This window comes from Esox lucius, chromosome 7 (assembly GCF_011004845.1).
Source record: "Esox lucius isolate fEsoLuc1 chromosome 7, fEsoLuc1.pri, whole genome shotgun sequence".
Classification (NCBI taxonomy): domain Eukaryota; kingdom Metazoa; phylum Chordata; class Actinopteri; order Esociformes; family Esocidae; genus Esox; species Esox lucius.
The window spans coordinates 7,943,670-7,967,837 of NC_047575.1; the positions used below are offsets into that span (position 1 = coordinate 7,943,670).

Below are 24,168 nucleotides of genomic sequence, written 5' to 3' on the forward strand. Positions count from 1 at the left end.
ATTGCATCCTTTAATGGCAAAGACAAATGCAATATTCTGCAACTCTAGATACTGAACTCCATGTTGTTTTAACAAAGTGTCCTCTAAGTCTGCCATATGTACTGTATTGTTATGTTTATGAATGTCATAAGTGCTTTTGGTGGATTTTGAGTAGTCCCTCCATATGAGGATGCAGGCTTTTGTCAAGGCACTGTGATTTGCTAGGTATAGTTGATGCATCAATGTGGAAGCTCTGAATTATGAAAAAAATCTGATTGTGTTCCCATATTGCTTTATGGGAGGGAGTACTATAGCCACTCTATCCCTGTACAGTTACTCTTACTGTATATATTCAGCTAGTTTAATCTTGATTCAGTTTGTGACATCTCTAATCAATTAGTTATTTCTCTATTCAGGTGGTCACATAAGTATTCAGTTTGTTACATCTCTGCTTTTTTTCATTCAGTTCGTTATTGACATCTCCACTTTTCTGTTAACCTTTCCTGTAGGAATACTTCAAATAGATGGTTGACAACAGCCTAAACATGTGGTTAGTGAACAAAAGGTTCTCAATTGCTTGGGAAATTTTTTCCAGCCTGAATTCACTTTTCCAAAATAGTCATAGTTTTTCTGGATTGCTTGATTAGTTTAGTCCAAATCCATTATTACCAAATAAGCACAGCAATATTCTTTTTTTTTTAAACAGTTTTTAATTTATTTCACAAACAATATCTATGGCAAACAGTAAACAATTCAACAAACATGCAAAACTCAATATATCATACCAAACAAAATTACAACCTAATTTCCAAAAAAGTTGCAATGCTGCATAAAATGTAATTAAAAACAGCAATGATGTGCAAATAATTTAAACCCTATATTCAATGGAAAATAGTACAAAGACAACATATCGAATGTTAAAACTGAGACGTAGTATTGTTTCTTGAAAAATATGTGCCCACTTTGAATTTGATGCCAGCAACATGTTCCAAAAAAGTTGTGTAACTCAAAAAAACTAAATCTGGTGGAATATCACACAACTAATTATATCAATTGGCAACAAGTCAGTAACATGACTGGGAATAAAAAGATCATTCCGGAGATGTTGGGTCTGACAGAATTGAGGATGGGGTTCACCACTCAACACACAACAATTTAAGAATAGTCTTTCTCAACATAAAATTGGAAAGAGTTTGGGGATCTAATCATCTACATTACAAAATATAATTAAAAAATTCAGAGAATCCAGAGAAATCTCTGTATGCAAGGGACAAAGCCGAAAACCAATATTGAATGGCTTTACAGAATATAGAGCATTTAAAGGAGAAAATGGATAAAGGTGAAATACTATAGTCTTTTTTCTGGGTATTTCTGGTCTTCAGTGAAGCTCTGCATTGCTCAATGTAATTAAAAAAAAATATTGGTTAAAAAAGCCCATACTGTGATAACATGTTTATGTACTAGTATCAACCAATACAAGGTGTAAAAAGTACAAAGTAAAATTACTCGACTGAGTTCGACTGTGTTCACCACTTTAATTTAGGTCCACTTTAATTCAGGTTCAGCACCTGGTAATTTAGAAAGTTTGTACCTAAGACCTAAATTACCAGGTAAAGGGAGTTTAAATAACCATAAATAACCAGTGGGTAATACAATAAAAACTGCTTTTACCTGGTAATTTTAAGTGTTATTTAGGAACCTCCCAAAACTGGTAATCACAACCAAGTACTTTTACATCTCTGGGCACATTGGCCAGAAGTATGTGCACACCCATACTAATTATTACTATGTATATCAGGTGTTGCAGCCACACCCATTGTTCACAGGAACATAAAATACAGCACATAGCCATGACATCTTAGACAAACATTGGCAGTACAATGGGTCATGCTGAATAGCTCAGTGACTTTAACCCTGGCACTGTCATAGGATGCCACCTTCGCCACATGTCACTTTGTGAAACTTGCCCTACTAGATGTGCCCCGGTCAACTGGAAGTGCTATAATTGTGAAGAAACATTTAGGAGCAACAACAACCCAGCCTCGAAGTGGTAGACCATGAAAACTCAGAGCGGGGCTGCCGAGTGCTGAAGTGCACACCTATCATCTGTTGCATCTGCCTCTGGAAAATGAGTCTCCACAAAATGATTCTCCATGGCCTAGCTCGGCCATCTTAATGCTACAGGGTACAAAAGCATTTTAGATAATTGGGTTTCCAACTTTGTGGCTACAGTTTGGGAAAGCATACTGCACAAAGCGGGGTCTAAAAAGACATGGTTTGACAAGGTTGGTGTGGAGGAACTCAAGTGGCCTGCACAGAGCCCTGACCTCAACACCATTGTACACCTTTGGGATGAACTGGAACGGCAATCGCGAGCCAGGCCTTCTCATCCAACATCAGTGCCTGACCTATCAAATGTTCTTTGTGCTGAATTGACACAAATTCACAGAGACACTCTAAAATATTGTGGAAAGCCTTCCCAGAAGACTGGTGTTACTAACCCTGTGGCTCTAGCAGTCTCAGGTGGATGGTACAGAGACCCTTAACATAAAACTCATGCAAATTAGTGTAGGTGCAGTGTAAATGAACAGTAAGAACAAACAACCAGGGCTACCGTCAAACATACATTTATAAACACACAGTAAAAGGGGTAGGGAAAAGGGGCTGAGCTGGACCCAGGAAATGAAATACAGTCCAAACACCCCTAAACTTGCCTATCTCAAGAAACGCTTAGCTGACTACTAAGCAATACAAAAATACAGTAGGTGGTCCGCTCAGTTCTTTGTTTTTGGACAAGGTTTTCCTGCGGGTTGTGTATGCCCAAGGGCGACTTGCAAAAATAAGTATATATATATATATATATATACATACTCACATGAAACAGGACAATGAGAAACGTATGCGCTAAACTAAGAGGTGTACGAATTAATAAAGTGTCTGTCTATCAAAAAGGGTGTCTATGTCCATGTGGGGTAAAGAAAAAGAGTCTATCTGGGAGAACCAACTGACTGGGTTTTAAACCAGGGATGTGTGATGCGATTGGTTAATGGAAAAAGGAACAGGTGGTGCAATTTGGAGGGGTGTCCACTGATTGGTCCACCTCAGCAGTCAGGCGATGCACTCATGACTGCCTGGTGGGAAACACCAACGAGCACAATCAGGAACGTAAATCACACCAGGGGAAACGGCAGGAAGGGAAAAACACAAACGCACATACAGGGTACCTCCATGCAAAACAAATTGTGGCTGCAAAAGTGTGCCAACTCCATATTAATGCCCATGGTTTTGGAATGGGATATCCAACAAGCTCATACAGGTGTGATGGTCAGGTGTCCACATATTTTGGCCATATAGCGTCTAGGATATATTGATAGTTGTAGTTAGTATTTTGGGCCATTGTGGAATGATTGATTGAAATGACTTTTCATGTGATAACAATTTGTGTGTTTCGAAGCAACTACTTGAATTTGTGCCATGATTTTACAATTTTCTCAATTGCGTACATGTATTTTTCTAGAAGGCAAACATAAGTATCAACAATATAAAAGTAAGGATCAAATCCCTAAATCAATGTACAGTGCTTGTAATCATTATCTTGCCTTTGTACTGTGATAACAAATCCTTAGCATTGTTCTGCAAAACTGTAAATAGACATTTCGTCAATGAACACAAAATTCACTTTAAGGTGTTTAGTTCAAGGAGTTTTGGTCAAGCAGCACAGTATAATGGGTAGTGAACAATTGGTACCCTGTTTTTACATGCTACCTGTCTAGGGAATGAAAATGATAGGAGGCAATGGCTAATCACTTTCAAGAAGGGATTTACACATAAGATATTGCTTTAAAATTTCATATGAACTATATTTTAATTGAGTTAGCATTGTTTTGTTTATATTACGTTTATTTTTAATATATATAATGCTGTTGAAAAATATTTAATTTTGCAAATACATGTGTTTTGAAAAATGCTTTTGAGTTCTGTGTTTTGTGATCATTGTTTTGACAATTGACAATTTGTTCAAATAAACAATATTGTTTCCTGAAAACACTTACTTTTGATGACACTGTCGATTTACTGACACAAGGCTGGACCCGCTGCTCAGCCTTACTCATGTAAGCCTTACAATGATTGTAATCTAAAACTATATCTCTTTTTATTTCCCTTAGAGCAAATCCCCCTCCACACATCTGAACCCCTCTTCCCTTCTCTTGCTTGGTCCATTTTTGCAAAGTCAAATGTGACCTCTTTTAACTAATTACTGATTGAACAATTGTGCAAAGACATTTTTATACATGCAGAAGACCTTTACGTAATGGAATAGTTAATGATCAAATGTTTTATTTTAGTTTATGATTTCCTCAACTGAGATTTTGTGTATTTTATAGAGTTGAGGATACAATTTTGCTAAAAATTAGCATTTGCAGTTTTGAGGCACTGAGAAAAAACATTCTTGCAAAAAATGTTATGTGTTCATTAAGTCATAATGGAGAATAACTGGATACCAGTTTCATTAAAAGTATCTAAATGATCAAAAAACTTTCATTAAGAGCCCTCAAGGAGGATACGCATCAGTGAAAATGTGCTAACAATCCAATAAATAGTGGACCGATTGTCCTCTTTGCAGTTCGGGAAAGCCCTGCCAAAAGAACTAGACTCAGACAGTGAGAGGCCAGTATAGTGCCACCATCATCATTAAGTGGCTCAAGTTTGACCTACTTTTTCTGCTAGATCCTATCTGGGCACAAATTAACATTTTGTCAATTACACTAGCTTTAAGTGTTCTGAAAACCGACCCTAATTTTATACACCTGGTTCTAATAATGAACTGGATGAAAAGCAGGTTAGTCAGGTTAGTCACAACTGGGGTTGGAGAAAAAAAACCTACAACTGGGGTTGGAGAAAAAAAAACCTACCGGATGGTAGATATCCAGGACCAGGACTGAGAAGCCCTGATCTAGAGAAACAGAGAAAAGTGTTATTTAGCCATTTTGATAGTGGCAAATGCAAATCAACGAGTGTTAACAGAAATTGCTGTTTCAGGCTTATGTAATGATTGCATTGGTGTTGGCAGGTGAGGGTATAGACTCTGCAGTCTTCCTCTTGTTACTCTTTCTATCTCAGCGCCCACACACAACCGCACACGTGTCCTCTCGCGCTCACTTTTGGTGCGTACACGCCCACACACATGCTCACAGAGCAGCTCAACACTCAGCGTACTGGGGAGGGTAGAAGAGGTGGTGGGCACTGGTAGATAGAACAATTTAACAAACAGAGATAAAGTGAGAGAGAGAAAGAGAGAGAGAGAGTTAAAGAGAGAGCTTCTCTCCTCTTCATTATGGAGATAAGGACAGACAAAGAACACCAGAAGCACAATCTAAGCTTGACTAAAGTAATTAACCAACAGTGTGCACTACATGACGACAATTAAGCCTACCGTATAACAAACCTCAGACCGTCTGGAAATACTAACATTTGAAGCACACTGATTTGAAGCACACAGTGGATTGACTGGACGATTGAAATGTTGTGACTCACTGAGCTACAGCAATGGCCAAATAGTTTTTTGCCATCATAATCAATCTTACAACAGCTAACCTTGCACTACTGGAAAAATGGAGTTGTGTTGCTGTACTGTATTGTGACCTTACCAAAGTTAAACCTGTCCATATACTTTAGTATTCTTCCTTTAAATGTTTGGCTGTAAAACTTGCTGGCTATCAACTATCGATACTTTTGAACCTTTTATAGGCCACCTATAAATCATCTGATCTGTTTTTAAGTGAATTGTCTTTATTAATCACATCAGTCTCTGACATGTCTTCCAATGTTCTGCTAATAGGTGATTTTACGCTGACACAATAAAACTGGTTCTATGAGCAGTTTACACAAAAGCATGTTGCAAACTTCCAGAAGGCAGACCTTCTTTTCACACACGTCTGTTTCATTCAACCATTTTTGCAAAAACCATACACACAACAATCTTTGGAAAACACAATTGTCACTAAGTTGTCATTTAGAAAACACTACCATTTAATGTACCAAACTTGAATCATCACAATTCTAACACTCTCAAAACACAATTGTTGGGGTGTGAACACTAACAAGCATAATTAGTCAAAAAAGCAGTCAGGATGTTGGCATGAATTAAAAGGGCCACAGGTAAGCTTGCTTCTTTGGGTACAATGGATGACAACACCAGAGAGAAAAGTAGAGGAAGATGAAGAATGAGAGGAGTTGGATGAGGAAGAGAAAGAAAAACAATTATCTCAATAAAATTCATGACACTGTACTGACATTATGAGTGGAACTAAAACAATAGAAAGACTTATTTTAGTTCGCATAATCATCTGAATAGGATTTGAATTTACATTGACATGTTCAAAGATGTGCCATGCAGGATTGTGGCCGTCAATCTCCCAAGTAATATGGGTGCGCACTGCACAGTAACAGTTGTCTTCACACTTGCAAAACTCTGGCTCTATTCAAAATGTGGAGCATGTTACCTCGGAAGATTGCGTCTTGAGCTATCGATATCTACATGTTAACACAACTTGCGTCTCAAGTCTTTTTCGACATGTCTCGGAAAATGTAGCATAATCTTAACAAGCCCTAGGATCTTGTACATGACATGACAACGAGGCAAGATTGGCTGAGGATACTTACTGGCTGACTCTTGTTAAATAGTGTAGTGGGTAGAGACATGGACTATGGATCAACAAGTCCTGTGTTTGACTTCCGTCACAGTCATGACACATTATGCCTTAGGGTTTGTTCAGGACAGACAAAAACTTCACTGGGTAGAAACTTCAGAAGCTATGTTATAGGGAGCCTAAAATAAAACAGTTCCGGTGGATATTAGGATTTGTTCAGGATAGACTAAAACTTGGCTGGCTACACGATTCTGTTGTCTTTTCACTTGACGAGAAAGTCAGTAATTGTCACCTACAGCATATTGATAGATATTGTATCAATGTCATTCATGAATGGCTAATAAGCTGTTAAAATGGCCAGTGGCATAAGCCATAGAGTTCATAGATGCTATTTGTGGTTGAGGTAAACTTAATAATAAACGTTTGTCAGATTAACACAATGCGTTATGGTGTCTAGAAAAATATTACTGGCTAACAAGCTTTTAAAACGTCCAGTGGCAACAGTGATACAAGTCATAGACGCTATTTGTGGTGGAGGCAAACTTAATAAGAAACGTTACTCAGTTTAACACAATGCTTCATGGTATCTAGCGACATATTGATACTCTGCGTGATGTTAATGATCTAACATTGAAAGCCCTCCCAGCACAAGTTTAGGGCTGTGGTGTGGTGGTTAAAGACACTGCCTTGTATCTAGGAGACCTGGATTCGAATCCATGGTGGGCATCAAACATTATCACTTTTTTTTTTCAGGCCGGCTGAACAAGGCCTGGTTTCTTTTTTTTAATTATTGTGAAAATATATATGGTATCATACACTTTTGTTGTAGAATAAAGAGACACCCGTTGATGGTGGTAAACCATGTATGATCTGAGGCCAAATAACTAGCCACTGTGAACAGTTTATAACATAATGCAAAGTCTTTTAAAATCCTCTTTGCAGTTGGAAGTGAATTTTCAGTAGAGTCATTGTACAGTTGTGCTCAAAAGTTTGCATACCCTTCTAGAATTGGTAATATACAGCTCCGGAAAGAATTAAGAGACCCCTGCAAAAAAAGAATCCTCACTCAAAACTTTCCTTTTCAACTTTTTTGGAAAGGAAATAAAAAGGTGCAGCAATCTCTTAATTCTGGAGTTGAATGTACCATTTGTAAAGAAAACATGAGTGAGCAGGCAAAACAAATGTGTTTTATTTCTTATGGGATTCATATTCAACTGTAGGTCATAACAGAATGGCACAATCATAAAACAAAACATTGCAACAAAGAAAAAAATGAACTGACTCCTGTTCAAAAGTCTGCGTACCCTTAGTTCTTAATACTGTGTATTGCCCCCTTTAGCATCAATGATAGTGTGCAGTCTTTTGTAATAGTTATCTATGAGGCCCTGAATTCTTGCAGGTCATATAGTTGCCCATTCGTCTTAGCAAAATGCCTCTATATGTATATATGTATGCGCAAGTGAAGTATATATGAATGTGCAAGTGAAGTATATATGTATGTGCAAGTGAAGTATATATGTATGTGCAAGTGAAGTATATATGTATGCGCAAGTGAAGTATATATGTATGTGCAAATGAAGTATATATGTATGTGCAAGTGAAGTATATATGTATGTGCAAGTGAAATATATATGTATTTGCAAGTGAAGTATATGTGTATGTGCAAGTTAAGTATATATGAATGCGCAAGTGTTTAGTACAAGTATATATGTAAGTGCAAGTGAAGTATATATGTATGTGCAAGTGAAGTATGTATGTATGTGCAAGTGAAGTATATATGTATGTGCAAGTGAAGTATATATGTATCTGCAAGTGAAGTATATATGTATGCGCAAGTGAAGTATATATGTATGCGCAAGTGAAGTATATATGTATCTGCAAGTGAAGTATATATGTATGCGCAAGTGAAGTATATATGTATGCGCAAGTGAAGTATATATGTATGCGCAAGTGAAGTATATATGTATGCGCAAGTGAAGTATATATGTATGCGCAAGTGAAGTATATATGTATGCGCAAGTGAAGTATATATGTATGTGCAAATGAAGTATATATGTATGCACAGGTGTTTAGTACAAGTATATTCACTCACCTAAAGGATTATTAGGAACACCTGTTCAATTTCTCATTAATGCAATTATCTAATCAACCAATCACATGGCAGTTGCTTCAATGCATTTAGGGATGTGGTCCTGGTCAAGACAATCTCCTGAACTCCAAACTGAATGTCAGAATGGGAAAGAAAGGTGATTTAAGCAATTTTGAGCGTGGCATGGTTGTTGGTGCCAGACGGGCCGGTCTGAGTATTTCACAATCTGCTCAGTTACTGGGATTTTCATGCACAACCATTTCTAGGGTTTACAAAGAATGGTGTGAAAAGGGAAAAACATCCAGTATGCAGCAGTCCTGTGGGCGAAAATGCCTTGTTGATGCTAGAGGTCAGAGGAGAATGGGCCGACTGATTCAAGCTGATAGAAGAGCAACTTTGACTGAAATAACCCCTCGTTACAACCGAGGTATGCAGCAAAGCATTTGTGAAGCCACAACCAACCTTGAGGCGGATGGGCTACAACAGCAGAAGACCCCACCGGGTACCACTCATCTCCACTACAAATAGGAACAAGAGGCTACAATTTGCACAAGCTCACCAAAAATGGACAGTTGAAGACTGGAAGAATGTTGCCTGGTCTGATGAGTCTTGATTTCTGTTGAGACATTCAGATGGTAGAGTCAGAATTTGGCGTAAACTGAATGAGAACATGGATCCATCATGCCTTGTTACCACTGTGCAGGCTGGTGGTGGTGGTGTAATGGTGTGGGGGATGTTTTCTTGGCACACTTTAGGCCCCTTAGTGCCAATTGGGCATTGTTTAAATGCCACAGCCTACCTGAGCATTGTTTCTGACCATGTCCATCCCTTTATGACCACCATGTACCCATCCTCTGATGGCTACTTCCAGCAGGATAATGCACCATGTCACAAAGCTCGAATCATTTCAAATTGGTTTCTTGAACTTGACAATGAGTTTACTGTACTGAAATGGCCCCCACAATCACCAGATCTCAATCCAATAGAGCATCTTTGCGATGTGGTGGAACGGGAGCTTCGTGCCCTGGATGTGCATCCCACAAATCTCCATCAACTGCAAGATGCTATCCTATCAATATGGGCCAACATTTCTAAAGAATGCTTTCAGCACCTTGTTGAATCAATGCTGCTTAGAGTTAAGGCAGTTCTGAAGGCGAAAGGGGGTCAAACACAGTATTAGTATGGTGTTCTTAATAATCCTTTAGGTGAGAGTATGTACGTGCAAGTGAAGTATATATGTATGTGCAAGTGCTTTGTACCAGTTTATATGTATGTGCAAGTGCTTTGTACCAGTATATATGTATGTGCAAGTGCTTTGTACCAGTATATATGTATGTGCAAGTGCTTTGTACCAGTATATATGTATGTGCAAGTGTTTTGTACCAGTATATATGTATGTGCAAGTGCTTTGTACCAGTATATATATATGTGCAAGTGCTTTGTACCAGTATATATGTATGTGCAAGTGCTTTGTACCAGTATATATGTATGTGCAAGTGCTTTGTACCAGTATATATGTATGTGCAAGTGCTTTGTACCAGTATATATATGTATGTGCAAGTGCTTTGTACCAGTATATATGTATGTGCAAGTGCTTTGTACCAGTATATATGTTTGTGCAAATGAAGTTTAAACTTCTCATAACTATCCGTTTTGTATGATCAGTCATATTTTCAAAATCAATGCCTACATTTCACAATTTCTTTCAGGGTGTGCAGACTTATGAGCACACCTGTATTTATGTGGTGGCTGAGGGCAAAGAATAATTTGTATGAAAGATACCGTTTCTCCCAATTTCTAAGATTGTTTCAGTGAAACTGATGTTCAGTTGATCTCCATTATAACCTAATGAGCGTAGCAGTATTCTTTTTTTGCGCAGCAATTAGCATTATCTCATTACATTCACAGACAATGCCAATATTAAGCACAATTTTAGAAAACCAGTAAACATAACACTTTACAAAGGACATCAGCTATCTGTCCATATTGATGCTTAAAAAAGGTATCCTTTGCTATTTGTAAAAATGAACCAAACAAGGGTTGAGATGCGTGTTGAAGGGAGCAGTTCACAGGGGGAATACAAAGAATAGCTTTAGATTAACTTTGCTCCACAATTATGAACCATGTTGACAATCATGGCCTTTCCATGAGTAGGACCAATGGCAGTAGATCATCGGTGACATTAGTAATAAGAATAATCAATAATTTGACACTGCTTTGTTTCTGCAATGATTTGTTAGCGATGTTGTTATTAAATTGCATTTGTAAAGGACAAAATGGAAGAAGTTACATAAAGCCTTTTCTTTTCAGATTTTCTTGCTCTTGAGTGACATTCTTTCTGAATCTTTGGATTAACCGTGTTAGGCTATATTGAAGGTTGTAGTTAATATGTATTTGTCCATTGTGTAAGGATTGATTTAAATTACTTTTCATAGTTATAGGTAATTTTGCTAATTTTAGCCTTGCATATTAACTATTTTAAAAGTGAATTCTGTATGGACTAAAAGTACTAAAGCAAATTAAAATAACTCATTTTGTGTGAGATGTCTCTGTTTTAATGAAAATTATGTGAGATTTGAGAAGTGTGTTCATAGTTTTGAGAAAATGTAAAACACATCTAATACACACTAAAATATATGCATTGATGCCCTTGCAAGCTATATATTTACTGTTGATTTTATGTCATTACTTTTGACTTGATAACACTCTTTCCCCTCACAAAAAAATAACATTTTAGATTTAGTCTGTTCCATTGGTATGGATCTGAATTTATGTTATGCTCCCGATCTCTGATCACACACCTGTTTAATATGAAGTCTCAACCCTGTCTCCAAGCAAAATTACATATGTGTCCTACCATAAAGAGAGGATTTCACAGGATTAAATACAGAGGGTTAACCAGAAGGTGCAAACCATTCATAAGCATGAAGACCAGAAAACATGAAAAAAAGCCAGCCCAGTTATGAAAAAGCATTCTTTGGACAGATGAAACTAAGATAAACCTGTACCAGAATGATGGGAAGAAAAAGGTATGGAGAAGGCTTGGAATGGCTCATGATCCAAAGTATACCACATCATCTGTAAAACACGGTGGGGGCAGTGTGATGGCATGGGCATGCATGGCTTCCAATGGCACTGGGTCACTAGTGTTTATTGATGATGTGACAGAAGACAGAAGACAGGGATGCATTGTCTCCTCAGATTCAGCCAAATTCAGCAAAGCTGTTTGGACGGCGCTTCACTTTACATATGTATATACTGCGAAAACAACCCAGGAGTTTTTTAAGGCAAAGAAGAGTCAATCACCTGATCTCAACTTGATCTACCATGCATTTCAGTTACTGAAGACAAAACTTAAGGCAGAAAGACCCACTAACATACAACAACTGAAAACAGCTGCAATAAAGGCAAAGCATCGCAAAGGAGGAAACCCAACTTTTGGTGATGTCCATGTTCCAGACTTCAAGCAGTCATTGAACATTTTATGTATGATTGTGTTAATTTGTTCAATTACATTTGAGCCTCTGAAATAAGGGGACTGTGTATGAAAATCATTGCAATTCCTAAAGGTTTCATACTATATTTTTGTTCAATCCCTTGAATTAAAGCTGAAAGTCTGCACTTCAATGGCATCTCGGTTGTTTCATTTCAAATCCATTATGGTGGTGTACAGAGCCAAAATTATGAAAATTGTGTCATTGTCCAAATATTTATGGACCTAACTGCACATGTCCCATTCCTCCTACCTCCCTCATCAATGGCCTTGATGAGGGAGATGAAAGAAGTCATCCACCGATATACATATTGGGATGAGCACAAAGCTCAAACTCAACAGTGACAAAGAAAGATCATGCTCAGTGGTTCCAATTCCACCCTCTCCAAACAGCACAACCTCAATATCACCATAGAGGGTCAAGGGTCGTGTCAAAAGCCTCTGTGTCACTCTGGCGAGTTCCCTTTCTTTCGATTCCATCTTCCATCCTCACTGTCCATGCCCTCATCACAACCTGACTGGGTTACTTCAACTCCTCATCTGTATTCCTAATTAACTCACCAGTAAACTCTCACTGGTCCCAAATAATCCACCTACAACAGCTCCCTGTGCACTACCGCATTGATTTTAAGAAGCTTTTCCTCACCTACAAAGCTGTTCCTTTCTGTGTTCAAGTTTTAGTCCCTCCCCCTTCCCTTCTGTGTTCAAGTTTTAGTTCCTCCCCCTTCCCTTCTGTGTTCAACCTTTTAGTCCCTCCCCCTTCCCTTCTGTGTTTTGCTTGTAAACTTTACACCACCTTTCTAACTGTAACCCTTATCCTGTTTTTATCCCATAGCCTCTCCTCCCCCTTTTTAAAATGTTCCTTTTATGTATGTCATTTTTAGAATGTACTACTTACATTATGTAAGAGTGTTCAGAAAGGCTTCCAGCAAATAAAATGTATTATTATTATTTATTATTATTAATGTGTGTAATTTAGTAAATGGTAATGCATGTGGAGAATGTTAGAGCTTTCATTCCTTGCACTTCACTGGCATTAACAAAAACATTTTTTTATCTCTTTTTAACCTCCAGTGCGTCTCCATGACAGCATCTCGGAGGAGGGGCATCACTACCTGATCTTTGACCTGTGAGTAATGCACTGCAGTGAATACATCCACTGCACATTTCCATCTGCTTTCATACACACAGAAGGAATTACTGAGATTAATGACACAGGCTGAGAGTTGCCTTGATGTGAACCACAGGGAACTACCATCTACAGTGGATATAAAAAGTCTACACACCCCTGTTAAAATGCCAGGGTTTTGTAAAGTAAAAGAATGAGACAAAGATAAATCATGTCAGAACCTTTTCCACTATTAATGTGACCAATATTGGGAACAATTCCATTGAAAAACAAACTGAAATCTTTGAGGGGGAAAAATGAAAACCTTACAATAACTTGGTTGCATAAGTGTGAACACCCTCTTATAACTGAGGATATGGCTGTGTTCAGAATTAACCAATCACATTCACACGAATGTTAAATAGAAGTCATTACACACCTGCCATCATTTAAAGTGACTCTGATTAATCACAAATAAAGTTCAGCTGTTCTAGTAGGATTTTCCTGACATTTTCTTAGTTGCATCTCAGAGCATAAGCCATGGTCCGCAGAGAGCTTCCAAAGCATCAGAGGGATCTCATTGTTGAAAGATATCAGTCAGGAGAAGGGTACAAAATAATTTCCAAAATATTAGATATACCATGGAACACAGTGAAGACAGTCATCATCAAGTGGAGAAAATATGTCACAACAGAGACATTACCAAGAACTGGACGTCCCTCCTAAATTAATGAAAAAGTACTGGCTGTGTGCTAATTTCCCTTATTCTTCATATGAATGGGCTATGGGGTAGGGTGGCAAGACGGAAGCCTTTTCCTACAAAGAAAAACATCCAAGCCCGGCTGAAGTTTGCAAAAACAAACATCAAGTCACCCAAAAGTACATGGTTGAACTTTTTGGCTCTAATTCCAAAAGGTATGTTTGGCACAAAAACAACACTGCACATCACCCAGAGAACCACAGTGAAGCATGGTGGTGGCAGCATCATGCTTTGGGGCTGTTTTTCTTCAGCTGGAACTGGTTCATTGGTCAGGGTAGAGGGAATTATGAACTGTTCCAAATACCAGGTAATTTTGGCACAAAACCTTCAGGCGTCCATTAGAAAGCTGAAGAGGAAGTTCACCTTTCAGCATGACAACAACCCAAAGCACACATCCAAATCCACAAAAGCATGGCTTCACCAGAAGAAGATTAACATTTTGGAATGGCCCAGTCAGAGCCCAGACCTGAATCCAATTGAACATCTGTGGGGTGATCTGAAGAGGGCTGTGCACAGGAAATGTCCTCGCAATCTGACAGATTTGGAGCGCTTTTGCAAAGAAGAGTCTGCAAATATTGCCACGTCAAGATGTGCTATGCCAAAAAGACTGAGTGCTGTAATAAAATCAAAAGGTCCTTCAACAAAGTATTAGTTTAAGGGTGTGCACACTTACGCAACCAGGTTATTGTGAGTTTTTTATTTTGTATTCTCCCCCCTCAAATATTTCAATTTGTTTATCAATTGAAGTGAATATCTGCAATATGCACAGGTCCTTGTACCAACAACCCCCTTAGTATGCCACACACTATTTGCTATGGTTCAAATCTGACAGTTCAAAATGACAAGTGAGCCCTCTTGCTGCACTTTAATAATTCTGTAAAAGTCACTGTTAGAAATAACGTTTTAGAACTGAAACACCAATGGCTGCAAAACTATCATGATTTTTTTTTGTCAAGGAACTGTTTATTTTTGTCTGCACAACCGTGGTCACATTCCCCTGTAAGTGTATAATGCTTTTCATGACATAAACTAGAAACTGAAAATTATAATTGTATTACAGGATTTCACATCTAAGATAATTCTATCATGAAGTGTCTTTTTCCACCTGCCATGTGCATGTCTCTGAATGAAAAATAACTGCTTTTCTGATGGGAGACAATGAGCAGCAATACAAATGTTTCAGAAAAGATCCTGATGACAGATGCAAAGTGTTGTCATCTGATTTCAAACAGCAGGGCATTAACAAGAAGTTGCATGTGTGCATAACTCCATAGGTTCTCTTTAATTGGTGTGGCTGTGTCAGAGATCACATTAGCTTTACTCTGTGGATCTGACAGCTACTTAGTGAACGTTTCAAAGGGACAAAATATGAGACTGAAAATAAAAAAGAAATCCCCTTCTGAAAGGGGTCTGAAAGGGAAATGTTTTTATAGCAAACTGTTTGAATCTTTGTACTATTAGCAGGTAGGCCTACATGAGATTGAATAACAAATATCAGCCCTGATTATTATTTAATTAATATTATTTTAATAAAAAACTGTCTTTTAGCGTGTCTTCATTAATCCTCTTATAATGCATCTCAGATAAGTTTCAACAGTCAAATTTTTGACACTAGGACACTTTCAGTACAGAAAAGAAAATATAGTACATGTTGACATGAAACGCATCAACGTGATAGTTTCTGTAAGCTTACCAGAGGGTTTGGTCTATTGTTCATTAACCACAAACGCCTGAAGTGCCTGATTCCTATTCTTAACTGGTTAACAACATAAATAGAAGTGTAAACAGGAATTTTTGCTTCATACCCGTGGTATATTGGGATTAGCGTGGTATATTTTTTAAATTATTGATGATGCTGTGTATGTTTTTATACCTTGTTTATCTATTTGGCAATACTTTGTCAGTGTGTGCCAGTTAATGTGTGAATCCTGGGAGAGTATAAGGGCATGACTGGGTAGCATCTGGTTGTGTCCCAGGGTGACAGTGACTCACCAGCTCCGAGGAAGCGGCAGGCCAGACAGGGTGCTCTGCTCTGGGATTCACAGGCTTTCCCTGGAGCCAGTCTGATGGATGAATGTCCTCACACCCACCTATACAATGAGTGTGACAATTTGATAAGGCAATTTTCCCTATCTGAAGGCCACTAGGAACGTGAAATGTCAGCACTCAAGCCCTTTTATTCATTGCAATACACTACGCAAGAGTCTGTTGCCTTGAGGAAGAAAATACATTTATTTTGGAGGATTTCTTTTCAAAAAGTTTGTAGTTTGGAGGATTTATACCCTCAGGGTCGTTTTCCCAGGCAGAGATAAAGGTTAGTCTGGGACTAAATATTATGCTAAAACCTCAATTGAAATGGCATTTTAGTCCAGGAATAGGTTTAATCTGTGTCTGGGAAACTGTCCATCAAGTCTGTACTTTATAGTGACAACACACAGTTGTATATTTCGATGAAACAACTTTGAAAGTATGTGTTTCTGACATAAGGAATTGGATGACACCACTTTTTACTTTTAAACTCAGAAATGCTTGTTTTAGGACCCAAGAAACAAAGTGAACCTTGATGATTGTTTGATCGTATCCCTAAAAACTTTGAAAAACCTCAGCGTAATCCCCAGCCTGATATATCCTTGGATGAACATATAAAATATGTTTCACGAGTGGCTTTCTTTTCCATTTCTTTTCCAGGATGGAAATAATGAGGTAATAACTAGGTTATTTCCAGGAAACAACCTAGAAACAAAGAGGAAACAACTGGTAACAACCTGGTTAATTTCAGCAATAGTAAGCATAGTAAAACAATACAGAACATCATTGTTCTTTCCACAAACGTTCCTATTGTTGCCGCTAGTAATGATCTGAATTGTACAGTTATGCTTCTGTAACTATCCCCTTTACTTACCTGTTAGCTCCATATTACCTTGTGTAGTTGCAATTCAAATGGCTGTTCTCGTATTACTATGCAATTCACCAGTATTTACTTAGGTTGTTGGACCTGTACTAGGGTTTGTTATTGACAGTTTTGTTTTGTTTACCAAAAGCAATATTAAGAGAATATAACTCCTCAACTTTTAACTTTGGATTTCATGATGCAATCTGCTTTATGCCTACCATAATGCCAAATACACAATTTAGATTGTTTTATAAAACTAATGAAACATTGTAATGTTAAGATATATTTACAGTGGAAATTGAGATATTTGTGTTTTTTTCTTATATATGCAACCCACTCTCATGATGAAGTCTTTTTATCATCAAATTCCACAAAAATAACTCCTTGGGTATCATAATCTGTATGTTATATTGACAAATTCAGAGAAGAAATTCAGAGTATGCAATGAAATTCAGAGTATGCAATGTATTTTTAGATGGCGAAAGAAGTACAGTGTTCAAAATGTCATCAGCATGACTATGGATGGCAATTCATGTGACATGGGGCAGATGAGAATGATGAGAAATGGACTCCAATGCTTACTGAGGGAACCTCAGATAGTAGGGATGAGGAAGACTTTTGAGATGAAAGTGTCGACCAACTGAAATGGTCCAAATGCAATAAATAATGTCTATGTGGTTTTCTAAAATAAAATGTTAGTGATCAATAAATTGCCATAAATGCCCGATGAATCAAATATGATAAAAAAATAAATAAAAAAAGCATATATGTCAATTATATTTTAAGAGAATTGTGATAATTTCTCAAAGGGTCCATTAAACACTTCACTTTAAAAAGATTATAATTTTCAGGCCGCTATTTGATGTGTCAGGCTTTACAGGGTTAAAGTACTGGTCCATTTTATAAAATTAATTGGCATTGTGGCTTTATGGTTTAATGTGTACAAGATTACAAATAATGATTATAGTACTAATCACATGTTCATGCTTACTATTTAATTATTGTTAGCTTTGTGGTGCCTATGTGGTGCCTAGGTCAAAATAAATGGAGATAAAGTATTCACATAAGCCTATCTATGTATTTTCTAGCTGAAAGTCATTGGTTATCCAAGTGGTTGGAGTCAGATTGATGGAGAAAAGGAGATGCCAAAAGAAGGGAAAGAAATTGTCCCTCTGTAAAGGCATTACGGAAAGTAGGTTTGTTCTTTGTATATTGTTTGATTATACAAGTACAAAATGCATGAAATGATTAAACATTTTATTTTAAATACATTTAAAGCAAATGTTCATCCTACATTTAAAAATAAAAGATGCCTGTCTTGCTTCAACAAAATACTTTTTGACAATTCTAACAGTTGCACCTAGATGCAGCTACTGTAGGGTACTGGTAAATTGCTTGGAAATAGGAGGAAAGATCTTTGCTTGAGTTTGCAGGGACAATGCCTGGCCATTACAATGCAACAACGCAGAAAGGAACATTAAAACAGTGTTGAAATTGCAAGGAAACAACTGGTAAAAAGCAAGGTAATAGGTGGGGAGGTCTTTGCTTTATCCTCCTGAGACCTCAGATCATTACAAGAGGCAACAATATGAACGTTTTTGGAAAAAACTATGATTTTCCAAGGAACCGTTTGGAACACTCGAAATACACATGAAATATGTTTGAAAAGGGAGAAGGCTAATGCTATATTGCACATTAATAATACAACAGCATTGCTGTAAAACTACACAGTGTAGAATTTTAAATACAGAGGAATTTAATAATCAAGTTGTGCTGAAATAACAGTAATGTCAGGAAATACATTTAATACAGGAGTTGATGGGTAACTGCCACATTCTGACCTGATTGTAGTGGTCTTCGTGTTGTTTCGTGGAACTTTCCTTTCAGTTTCCTTGTTATTTCAGCATAAACAAACAAACGATAAATGGGTGACTGGCATGCTCTTACCTAGTGTTGGTAACATTCCTAGCAGTTACTTACTATTTTCCACAGAAACATGTTTACTATTGATGTGTAGTTATCATGTTGTTACCCAGTTGTTTCCTCTTTGTTTCTATGTTGTTTCCTGGAAATTACCCAGTTATTACCTTGTAGTTTCCATCCTGCCAAATAAAGTGCTACCGAATTTTATTATCAAAAAATATGCAGAAAAACGAATCCACACTTTTGGTACTTCAGGATTAGATTACTGCAATGCTCTTCTCTCCAGTTACCTTGATGAATCAATAAATAAACATCGTTTAGTGCTGAACACAGCTGCTAAAATCTTAACTAGAACAAAAAAATTTGACACATTACACGTTATTTGCCTCTCTACACTGGCTGCCTGTTAGCCCTAGGGCTGGTTTTAAGGTTTTATTGTTAACCTGTAAAGCAATACATGGACTAGCTCCTACTGATCTCGCTGAATTTTTCCAGCCATAGATACCTACACGTGACGTAAGATCACAAGATGCAGGCCTCCTAATTGTACCTAGAATTTCTAAAGAAACAGCTGCAGGCATGGCTATCTCCTGCAGAGCTCCACTACTGTGGAATGATTTGCTGATTAAGGTTAGAGACGCAGACTTGGTGCAAACCTTTAATTGTCTACTAAAGACTCATAATTTCAGCAAGGTTTATGGATACCTGTAGTCAGGCCCAGTGGTGTGAAAATGAACGGAAAGGCTTGATTCTCTCCACCCTTGCTGTCTTGCCAGGTTTGCTCTCATCTCCACTGGGATGTCCTCTCTCCAATGCCATTCGGGGGCGGAGTCACTGAATTACTGTTGTTCTCCGTTGCTGTCCTTGTGAAATGGGAGTGAACTCTGTGGGCAATACTCTGCCCACTTTCAGGGTGGTTGCAGTTGATTGGTGTTTCTCTGGTTGATGAAAAGTGGGTGGATTAATTTCCTGCCTGTTGTGCCCTGTCCGGTGTTTCCCTCAGATAAGGCCTCAGTGTCACTGAACCCCCCCTGTTTTAGTCCCAAGGTTTTATGCTACTTTGTTATTGTGCTGGGGGAGTAGGGTCAGTTCTCTTTTCCCTTTGTAAATCCTTTGTAAATCTAAATAATGCATTCTCAAAATTTTCCTTGTGTCCTATTCCGTTTAAACCTGGAAGAACGTGAGCCCCTGGAACAGACCTCAGGACTACTAGACTGCTGTCCTTGTCCAAAGTCCTTCTGGTTGTGTTCAAGTAGCTAATGTTACCTGATGATTTCAGCTGCCATTCCACTGACTAATCCCCCCCCCACCCCTGACTGTCCCTGTCCTTGTTCATCTGGTCATGCTACTGACTTGGATTATGTTTTACAGTTTCCGGCCACAGGACAGATGCATTTATTAATTATTACAATTTGTACTCTTAAAATGTTCACCCAACACAGCCAGAAGAGGACTGGCCACCCCGTAGACCCTGGTTCCTCTCTAGGTTTCTTCCTAAGTTTCAGTCCTTTTAAGGAGTTTTTCCTAGTCACTGTGCATCAACCCTGTTGTTGCATGCTCCTTGGGGTTTCAGGCTGGGTGTTTTGTAAAAGCTCTTTGTGACAACTGCTGATTGTCACGGTTACGGAGGTAGGACACAGGCACAGAGACGTGAGTGTGGTAATCCATACGTTTTAATAAAACAGATCAAAAACAAAGCCACAACCATTGACGTTGTGCAGCAAGCACAAAACCAAAATGAACCACACCGGGTGTGGACAAACATTGAACATAAATAGGATCCCCAATTGGAGGCACCGATTTACACCTGCCTCCAATTGGGGAGACCAAAATGGATAGAGGTGCCAAGAGGCACCACCTTCTGTCCGGTCCTGACTATGCCCAGCGCAGAGATGGCTAGGGGCATAGCCAGGATGTGACACTGATGTAAAAAGGGCTTTATAAAAACGTTTGATTGATTGATACTTTGCAACCACAAGGGAATGCATTTTTTTCTATTTTTGTTAATGGTGCCTTTTCTCACATCAACATAGTAGGCACCAGTGGAGGCACATGTAGTTCAACATCAACACTGATGTTTTCAGTGTCTCTCAGAGGCTGATATGAGGAGGGTAATGTCTCTCACATTAGCTCCATGCTACCACGGTCAGACGAAAGTTCTTGAGACAGGAAGCCTGACAGTCCTCTCGGTTCCACAGGGTGACTGGCGGCGAGCTTTTTGAAGACATTGTTGCTCGAGAGTACTACAGCGAGGCCGACGCCAGGTCAGTGAAACCAACACAAAGCAAACCCATCCAGCACCCAAACACAGATTACTTGAGAATAGCAATTTAAACTAACATTCACACTTTTGTTCAACTTGCCCACCATGAAAGTAGTCTAAGGGCCAAGATAAACAGTTATCTATATATAACTAAAGGTAACTAAGCTAACAAAAAATCTATGAATCTAGCTGTTGTTAACCTATTTATTTTCCCCATAACCAATTGATTTCAGGTAATAATCACTTGCTTTAAATTCTTCCATAAATTGTTATGTTGGTGGTGAGTAAAGTTGGGTGAAATGTGTAGTGGCTTTTAAAGACCTAATCAGTGATTCATGGTCCTCTTTAACATGAAGTTGAAGTACAGGGATTTTCTCCCTCAAGTGAATTATTCAGAGGTCCCAGAGGATGTAAATATAGATTTCTAATATTCTGTATAATGCATTTTATTCAAACCTTTGCTGTGATGGAGTCACAGTCAGATGGCTTACTCTGACTCTGTATTCTCTGTAGCCTGTTATGGTTTACCTGTATGGACCCATTTATTGATAGAGTAGGGCATCATCCCACTTTGCCTTGCTCTGGTGAAAACGAGTAACAAGGCCGTTGATTTGCGGTGACAGAGCGACGGGGATACAAAACAAATGAATATAGAAACAAATGGAAACAGATGGCTGTGGAGTAGCGTCCTCCAATCAATTTACGCTTTGCTCTGGGTTTAGCGTGCTCTCTGGAGACCTGGATCTCACCACTCCACTGCTTGACTGACAGCTGAGTCTAGTGGCTAATTAGCATCACACTGATTCCCAGTTCAACACGCAGAAACTCATCAGACAGAGTTTGGCACATGCTGCTTTGTTGATCGATAGCTTTGGGAGAAGTAATTGCCCATTGTAACACATCTGTGTGTCTTCATACCATTTCAGAGGTGCATAGGCCATAAAAAACATCTGGATGCACACTGCCTCAGTACCCGATTTTAGAGGAGAGGAGTTTTTGTGATGGTTCCTCCTGTGAGCTCAGGATCCTGAAATATAATCTCTCATTAGCCAGCTCTGCCAACAATATATTGTCAAAATTAGTTTGTCACATGAAATGTGGAGTACCGCAGAGCAACTATTAACTTCTGTTTCTGTTACGCACCAAAATATATCTTGAAATACTGTGTGTATATACACTACCGTTCAAAAGTTTGGAGTCACTAAGAAATGTTCTTTGAAATTCAAGCAATTTTTGGTCCATAAAAATAACATCAAATTGATCAGAAATACAATGCAGACATTCTTGTTGTAAATGGCAATTGCAGCTGGAAACAGCAGATTTTTTATGGAATATCTACGTAGGCAAATAGAGGTCCATTATCAGCAACCATCAGTCCTGTGTTCCAATGGTACGTTGTGTTTGCTAATCCAAGTTTAGCATTTTAAGAGGCTAATTGATCATTAGAAAACCATTTTGCAATTATGTTAGCACAGCTGAAAACTGTTGTTCTGATTAAAGAAGCAATTAAACTGGCCTTCTTTAGACTAGTTCAATATCTTCAGCATCAGCGTTTGTAGGTTAAATTACAGGCTCAAAATGGCCAGAAACAAAGAAGTTTCTTCTGAAACTCACCAGTCCAGTACTGAGAAATAAAGGCTATTCCATGCAAGAAATCCTTTAAAAACAAGGACATTTCTAAGTGACTCCAAACTATTCAACAGTAGTGTACAATGAATGATCTTGCAAAAGACTGTACTGCTGCTTGTCCAGCGGACCTTTGAGGGACAGTGGTTAGTCATTTTATTGAGAGGAACATAAAAGCAATAGACCTCTATGTTTTAAACACGTAATAGCAGTAATGACATTAGTTGCTTTGTGCAGCTCCCTATTTTTGGTAAGCAACCAACATATCTTTACATTTTAACATTTGATGAGCGGGCTAACACTAAATTCTTTCAAAGTATCTTAAGCTCAGAGAACTACCCTTCCCAAAAATCCTCTCTAATCTCAGGCACTGAAGTCGAAAGAATACTAAGGAAAACATATCCATATCACTCAGTTTAGCGTCTCTGAACTCCCTGTGCTCTGTTTTCATTCTGTCGCTCTCCTTTTTTCACAGTCATTGTATTCAGCAGATTCTGGAGGCAGTGCTTCACTGTCATCAGATGGGAGTCGTTCACAGAGACCTCAAGGTAAGGTCAAATAATAAAAAAAACACAGACTGTATTCTCCAGTCACAAACTATGCATCCAGTGTGAAATACTAACTGCGATGACTTTTCTGACATTTGATTTCACATCGAAATGTAGATATTGGTACACACCAGATACACACAGGATTTTTAACTGAAACAATCTGATAACATGATAGCTTTGTTAGTTGAAATACACAATAGCCATTTCTTTTTAATATGGTTAACAAGGACCCATCTACTTAACGTGATCACTGTTTGCTCAGGCAGCTAACGACCATTTGGACAGTGATTTGAAGGTTTTCTGCTAGTAAATGGCTCCTCTCCCGGGATGTGTGAAGACCACCTCAGAGAAATGTGTGACATAATTGCGCTATGATTCCAGTGAGCGTGGGAGGGGGGATGGGATAGCATGGCAGCAGATCTGTTTCCAGCCATCACACCCCCACACTGCTCTCACAAAGAGGTCTGACGGGAAGAGGCGGGGAAAAGGAAGAGGAGGGAAACATTATACACAAGGTTTAGTCTGCTCCGTATGGGTGAATAATACTACCTGCCTCAAGCACTAGTCCCGAGTCATATATTATTCAGTTCAGGGGAATGTATTTTGGGAGATTCAGCAGCAGAAGGTATGAGCAGGTCAGTTTGGTTGGACCTGCAACTTGATTGGTAGGAAAGTCCTCCTGTCACTTCTTTCAGAATGAGTCACAACAAAGCCTGTAGATCTCATCGCTTCAGTATCAACAGACTCCACTGCATTCTTAAATTGCAGTTCTATTATCGTATTTAGGCAGATCATTTATTCAAGCTGTTTTGGATAGTACAACACTGCTGTGG

General features: G+C 38.4%; 1 protein-coding gene across 3 annotated transcripts in view; it reads left to right on the forward strand.

Moving 5' to 3' along the window:
* camk2a (calcium/calmodulin-dependent protein kinase II alpha) overlaps positions 1-24,168 on the forward strand; it is a 92,230-nt gene that overhangs the window by 31,645 nt on the left and 36,417 nt on the right. For all 3 annotated transcript variants that reach the window (XM_010894679.5, XM_010894678.5, XM_010894680.5), the window contains exons 4-6: positions 13,286-13,340; positions 21,094-21,159; positions 23,260-23,332. In XM_010894679.5, coding sequence (XP_010892981.1) covers positions 13,286-13,340; positions 21,094-21,159; positions 23,260-23,332 — 194 coding nt within the window. The remainder of the gene's footprint in view (positions 1-13,285; positions 13,341-21,093; positions 21,160-23,259; positions 23,333-24,168) is intronic.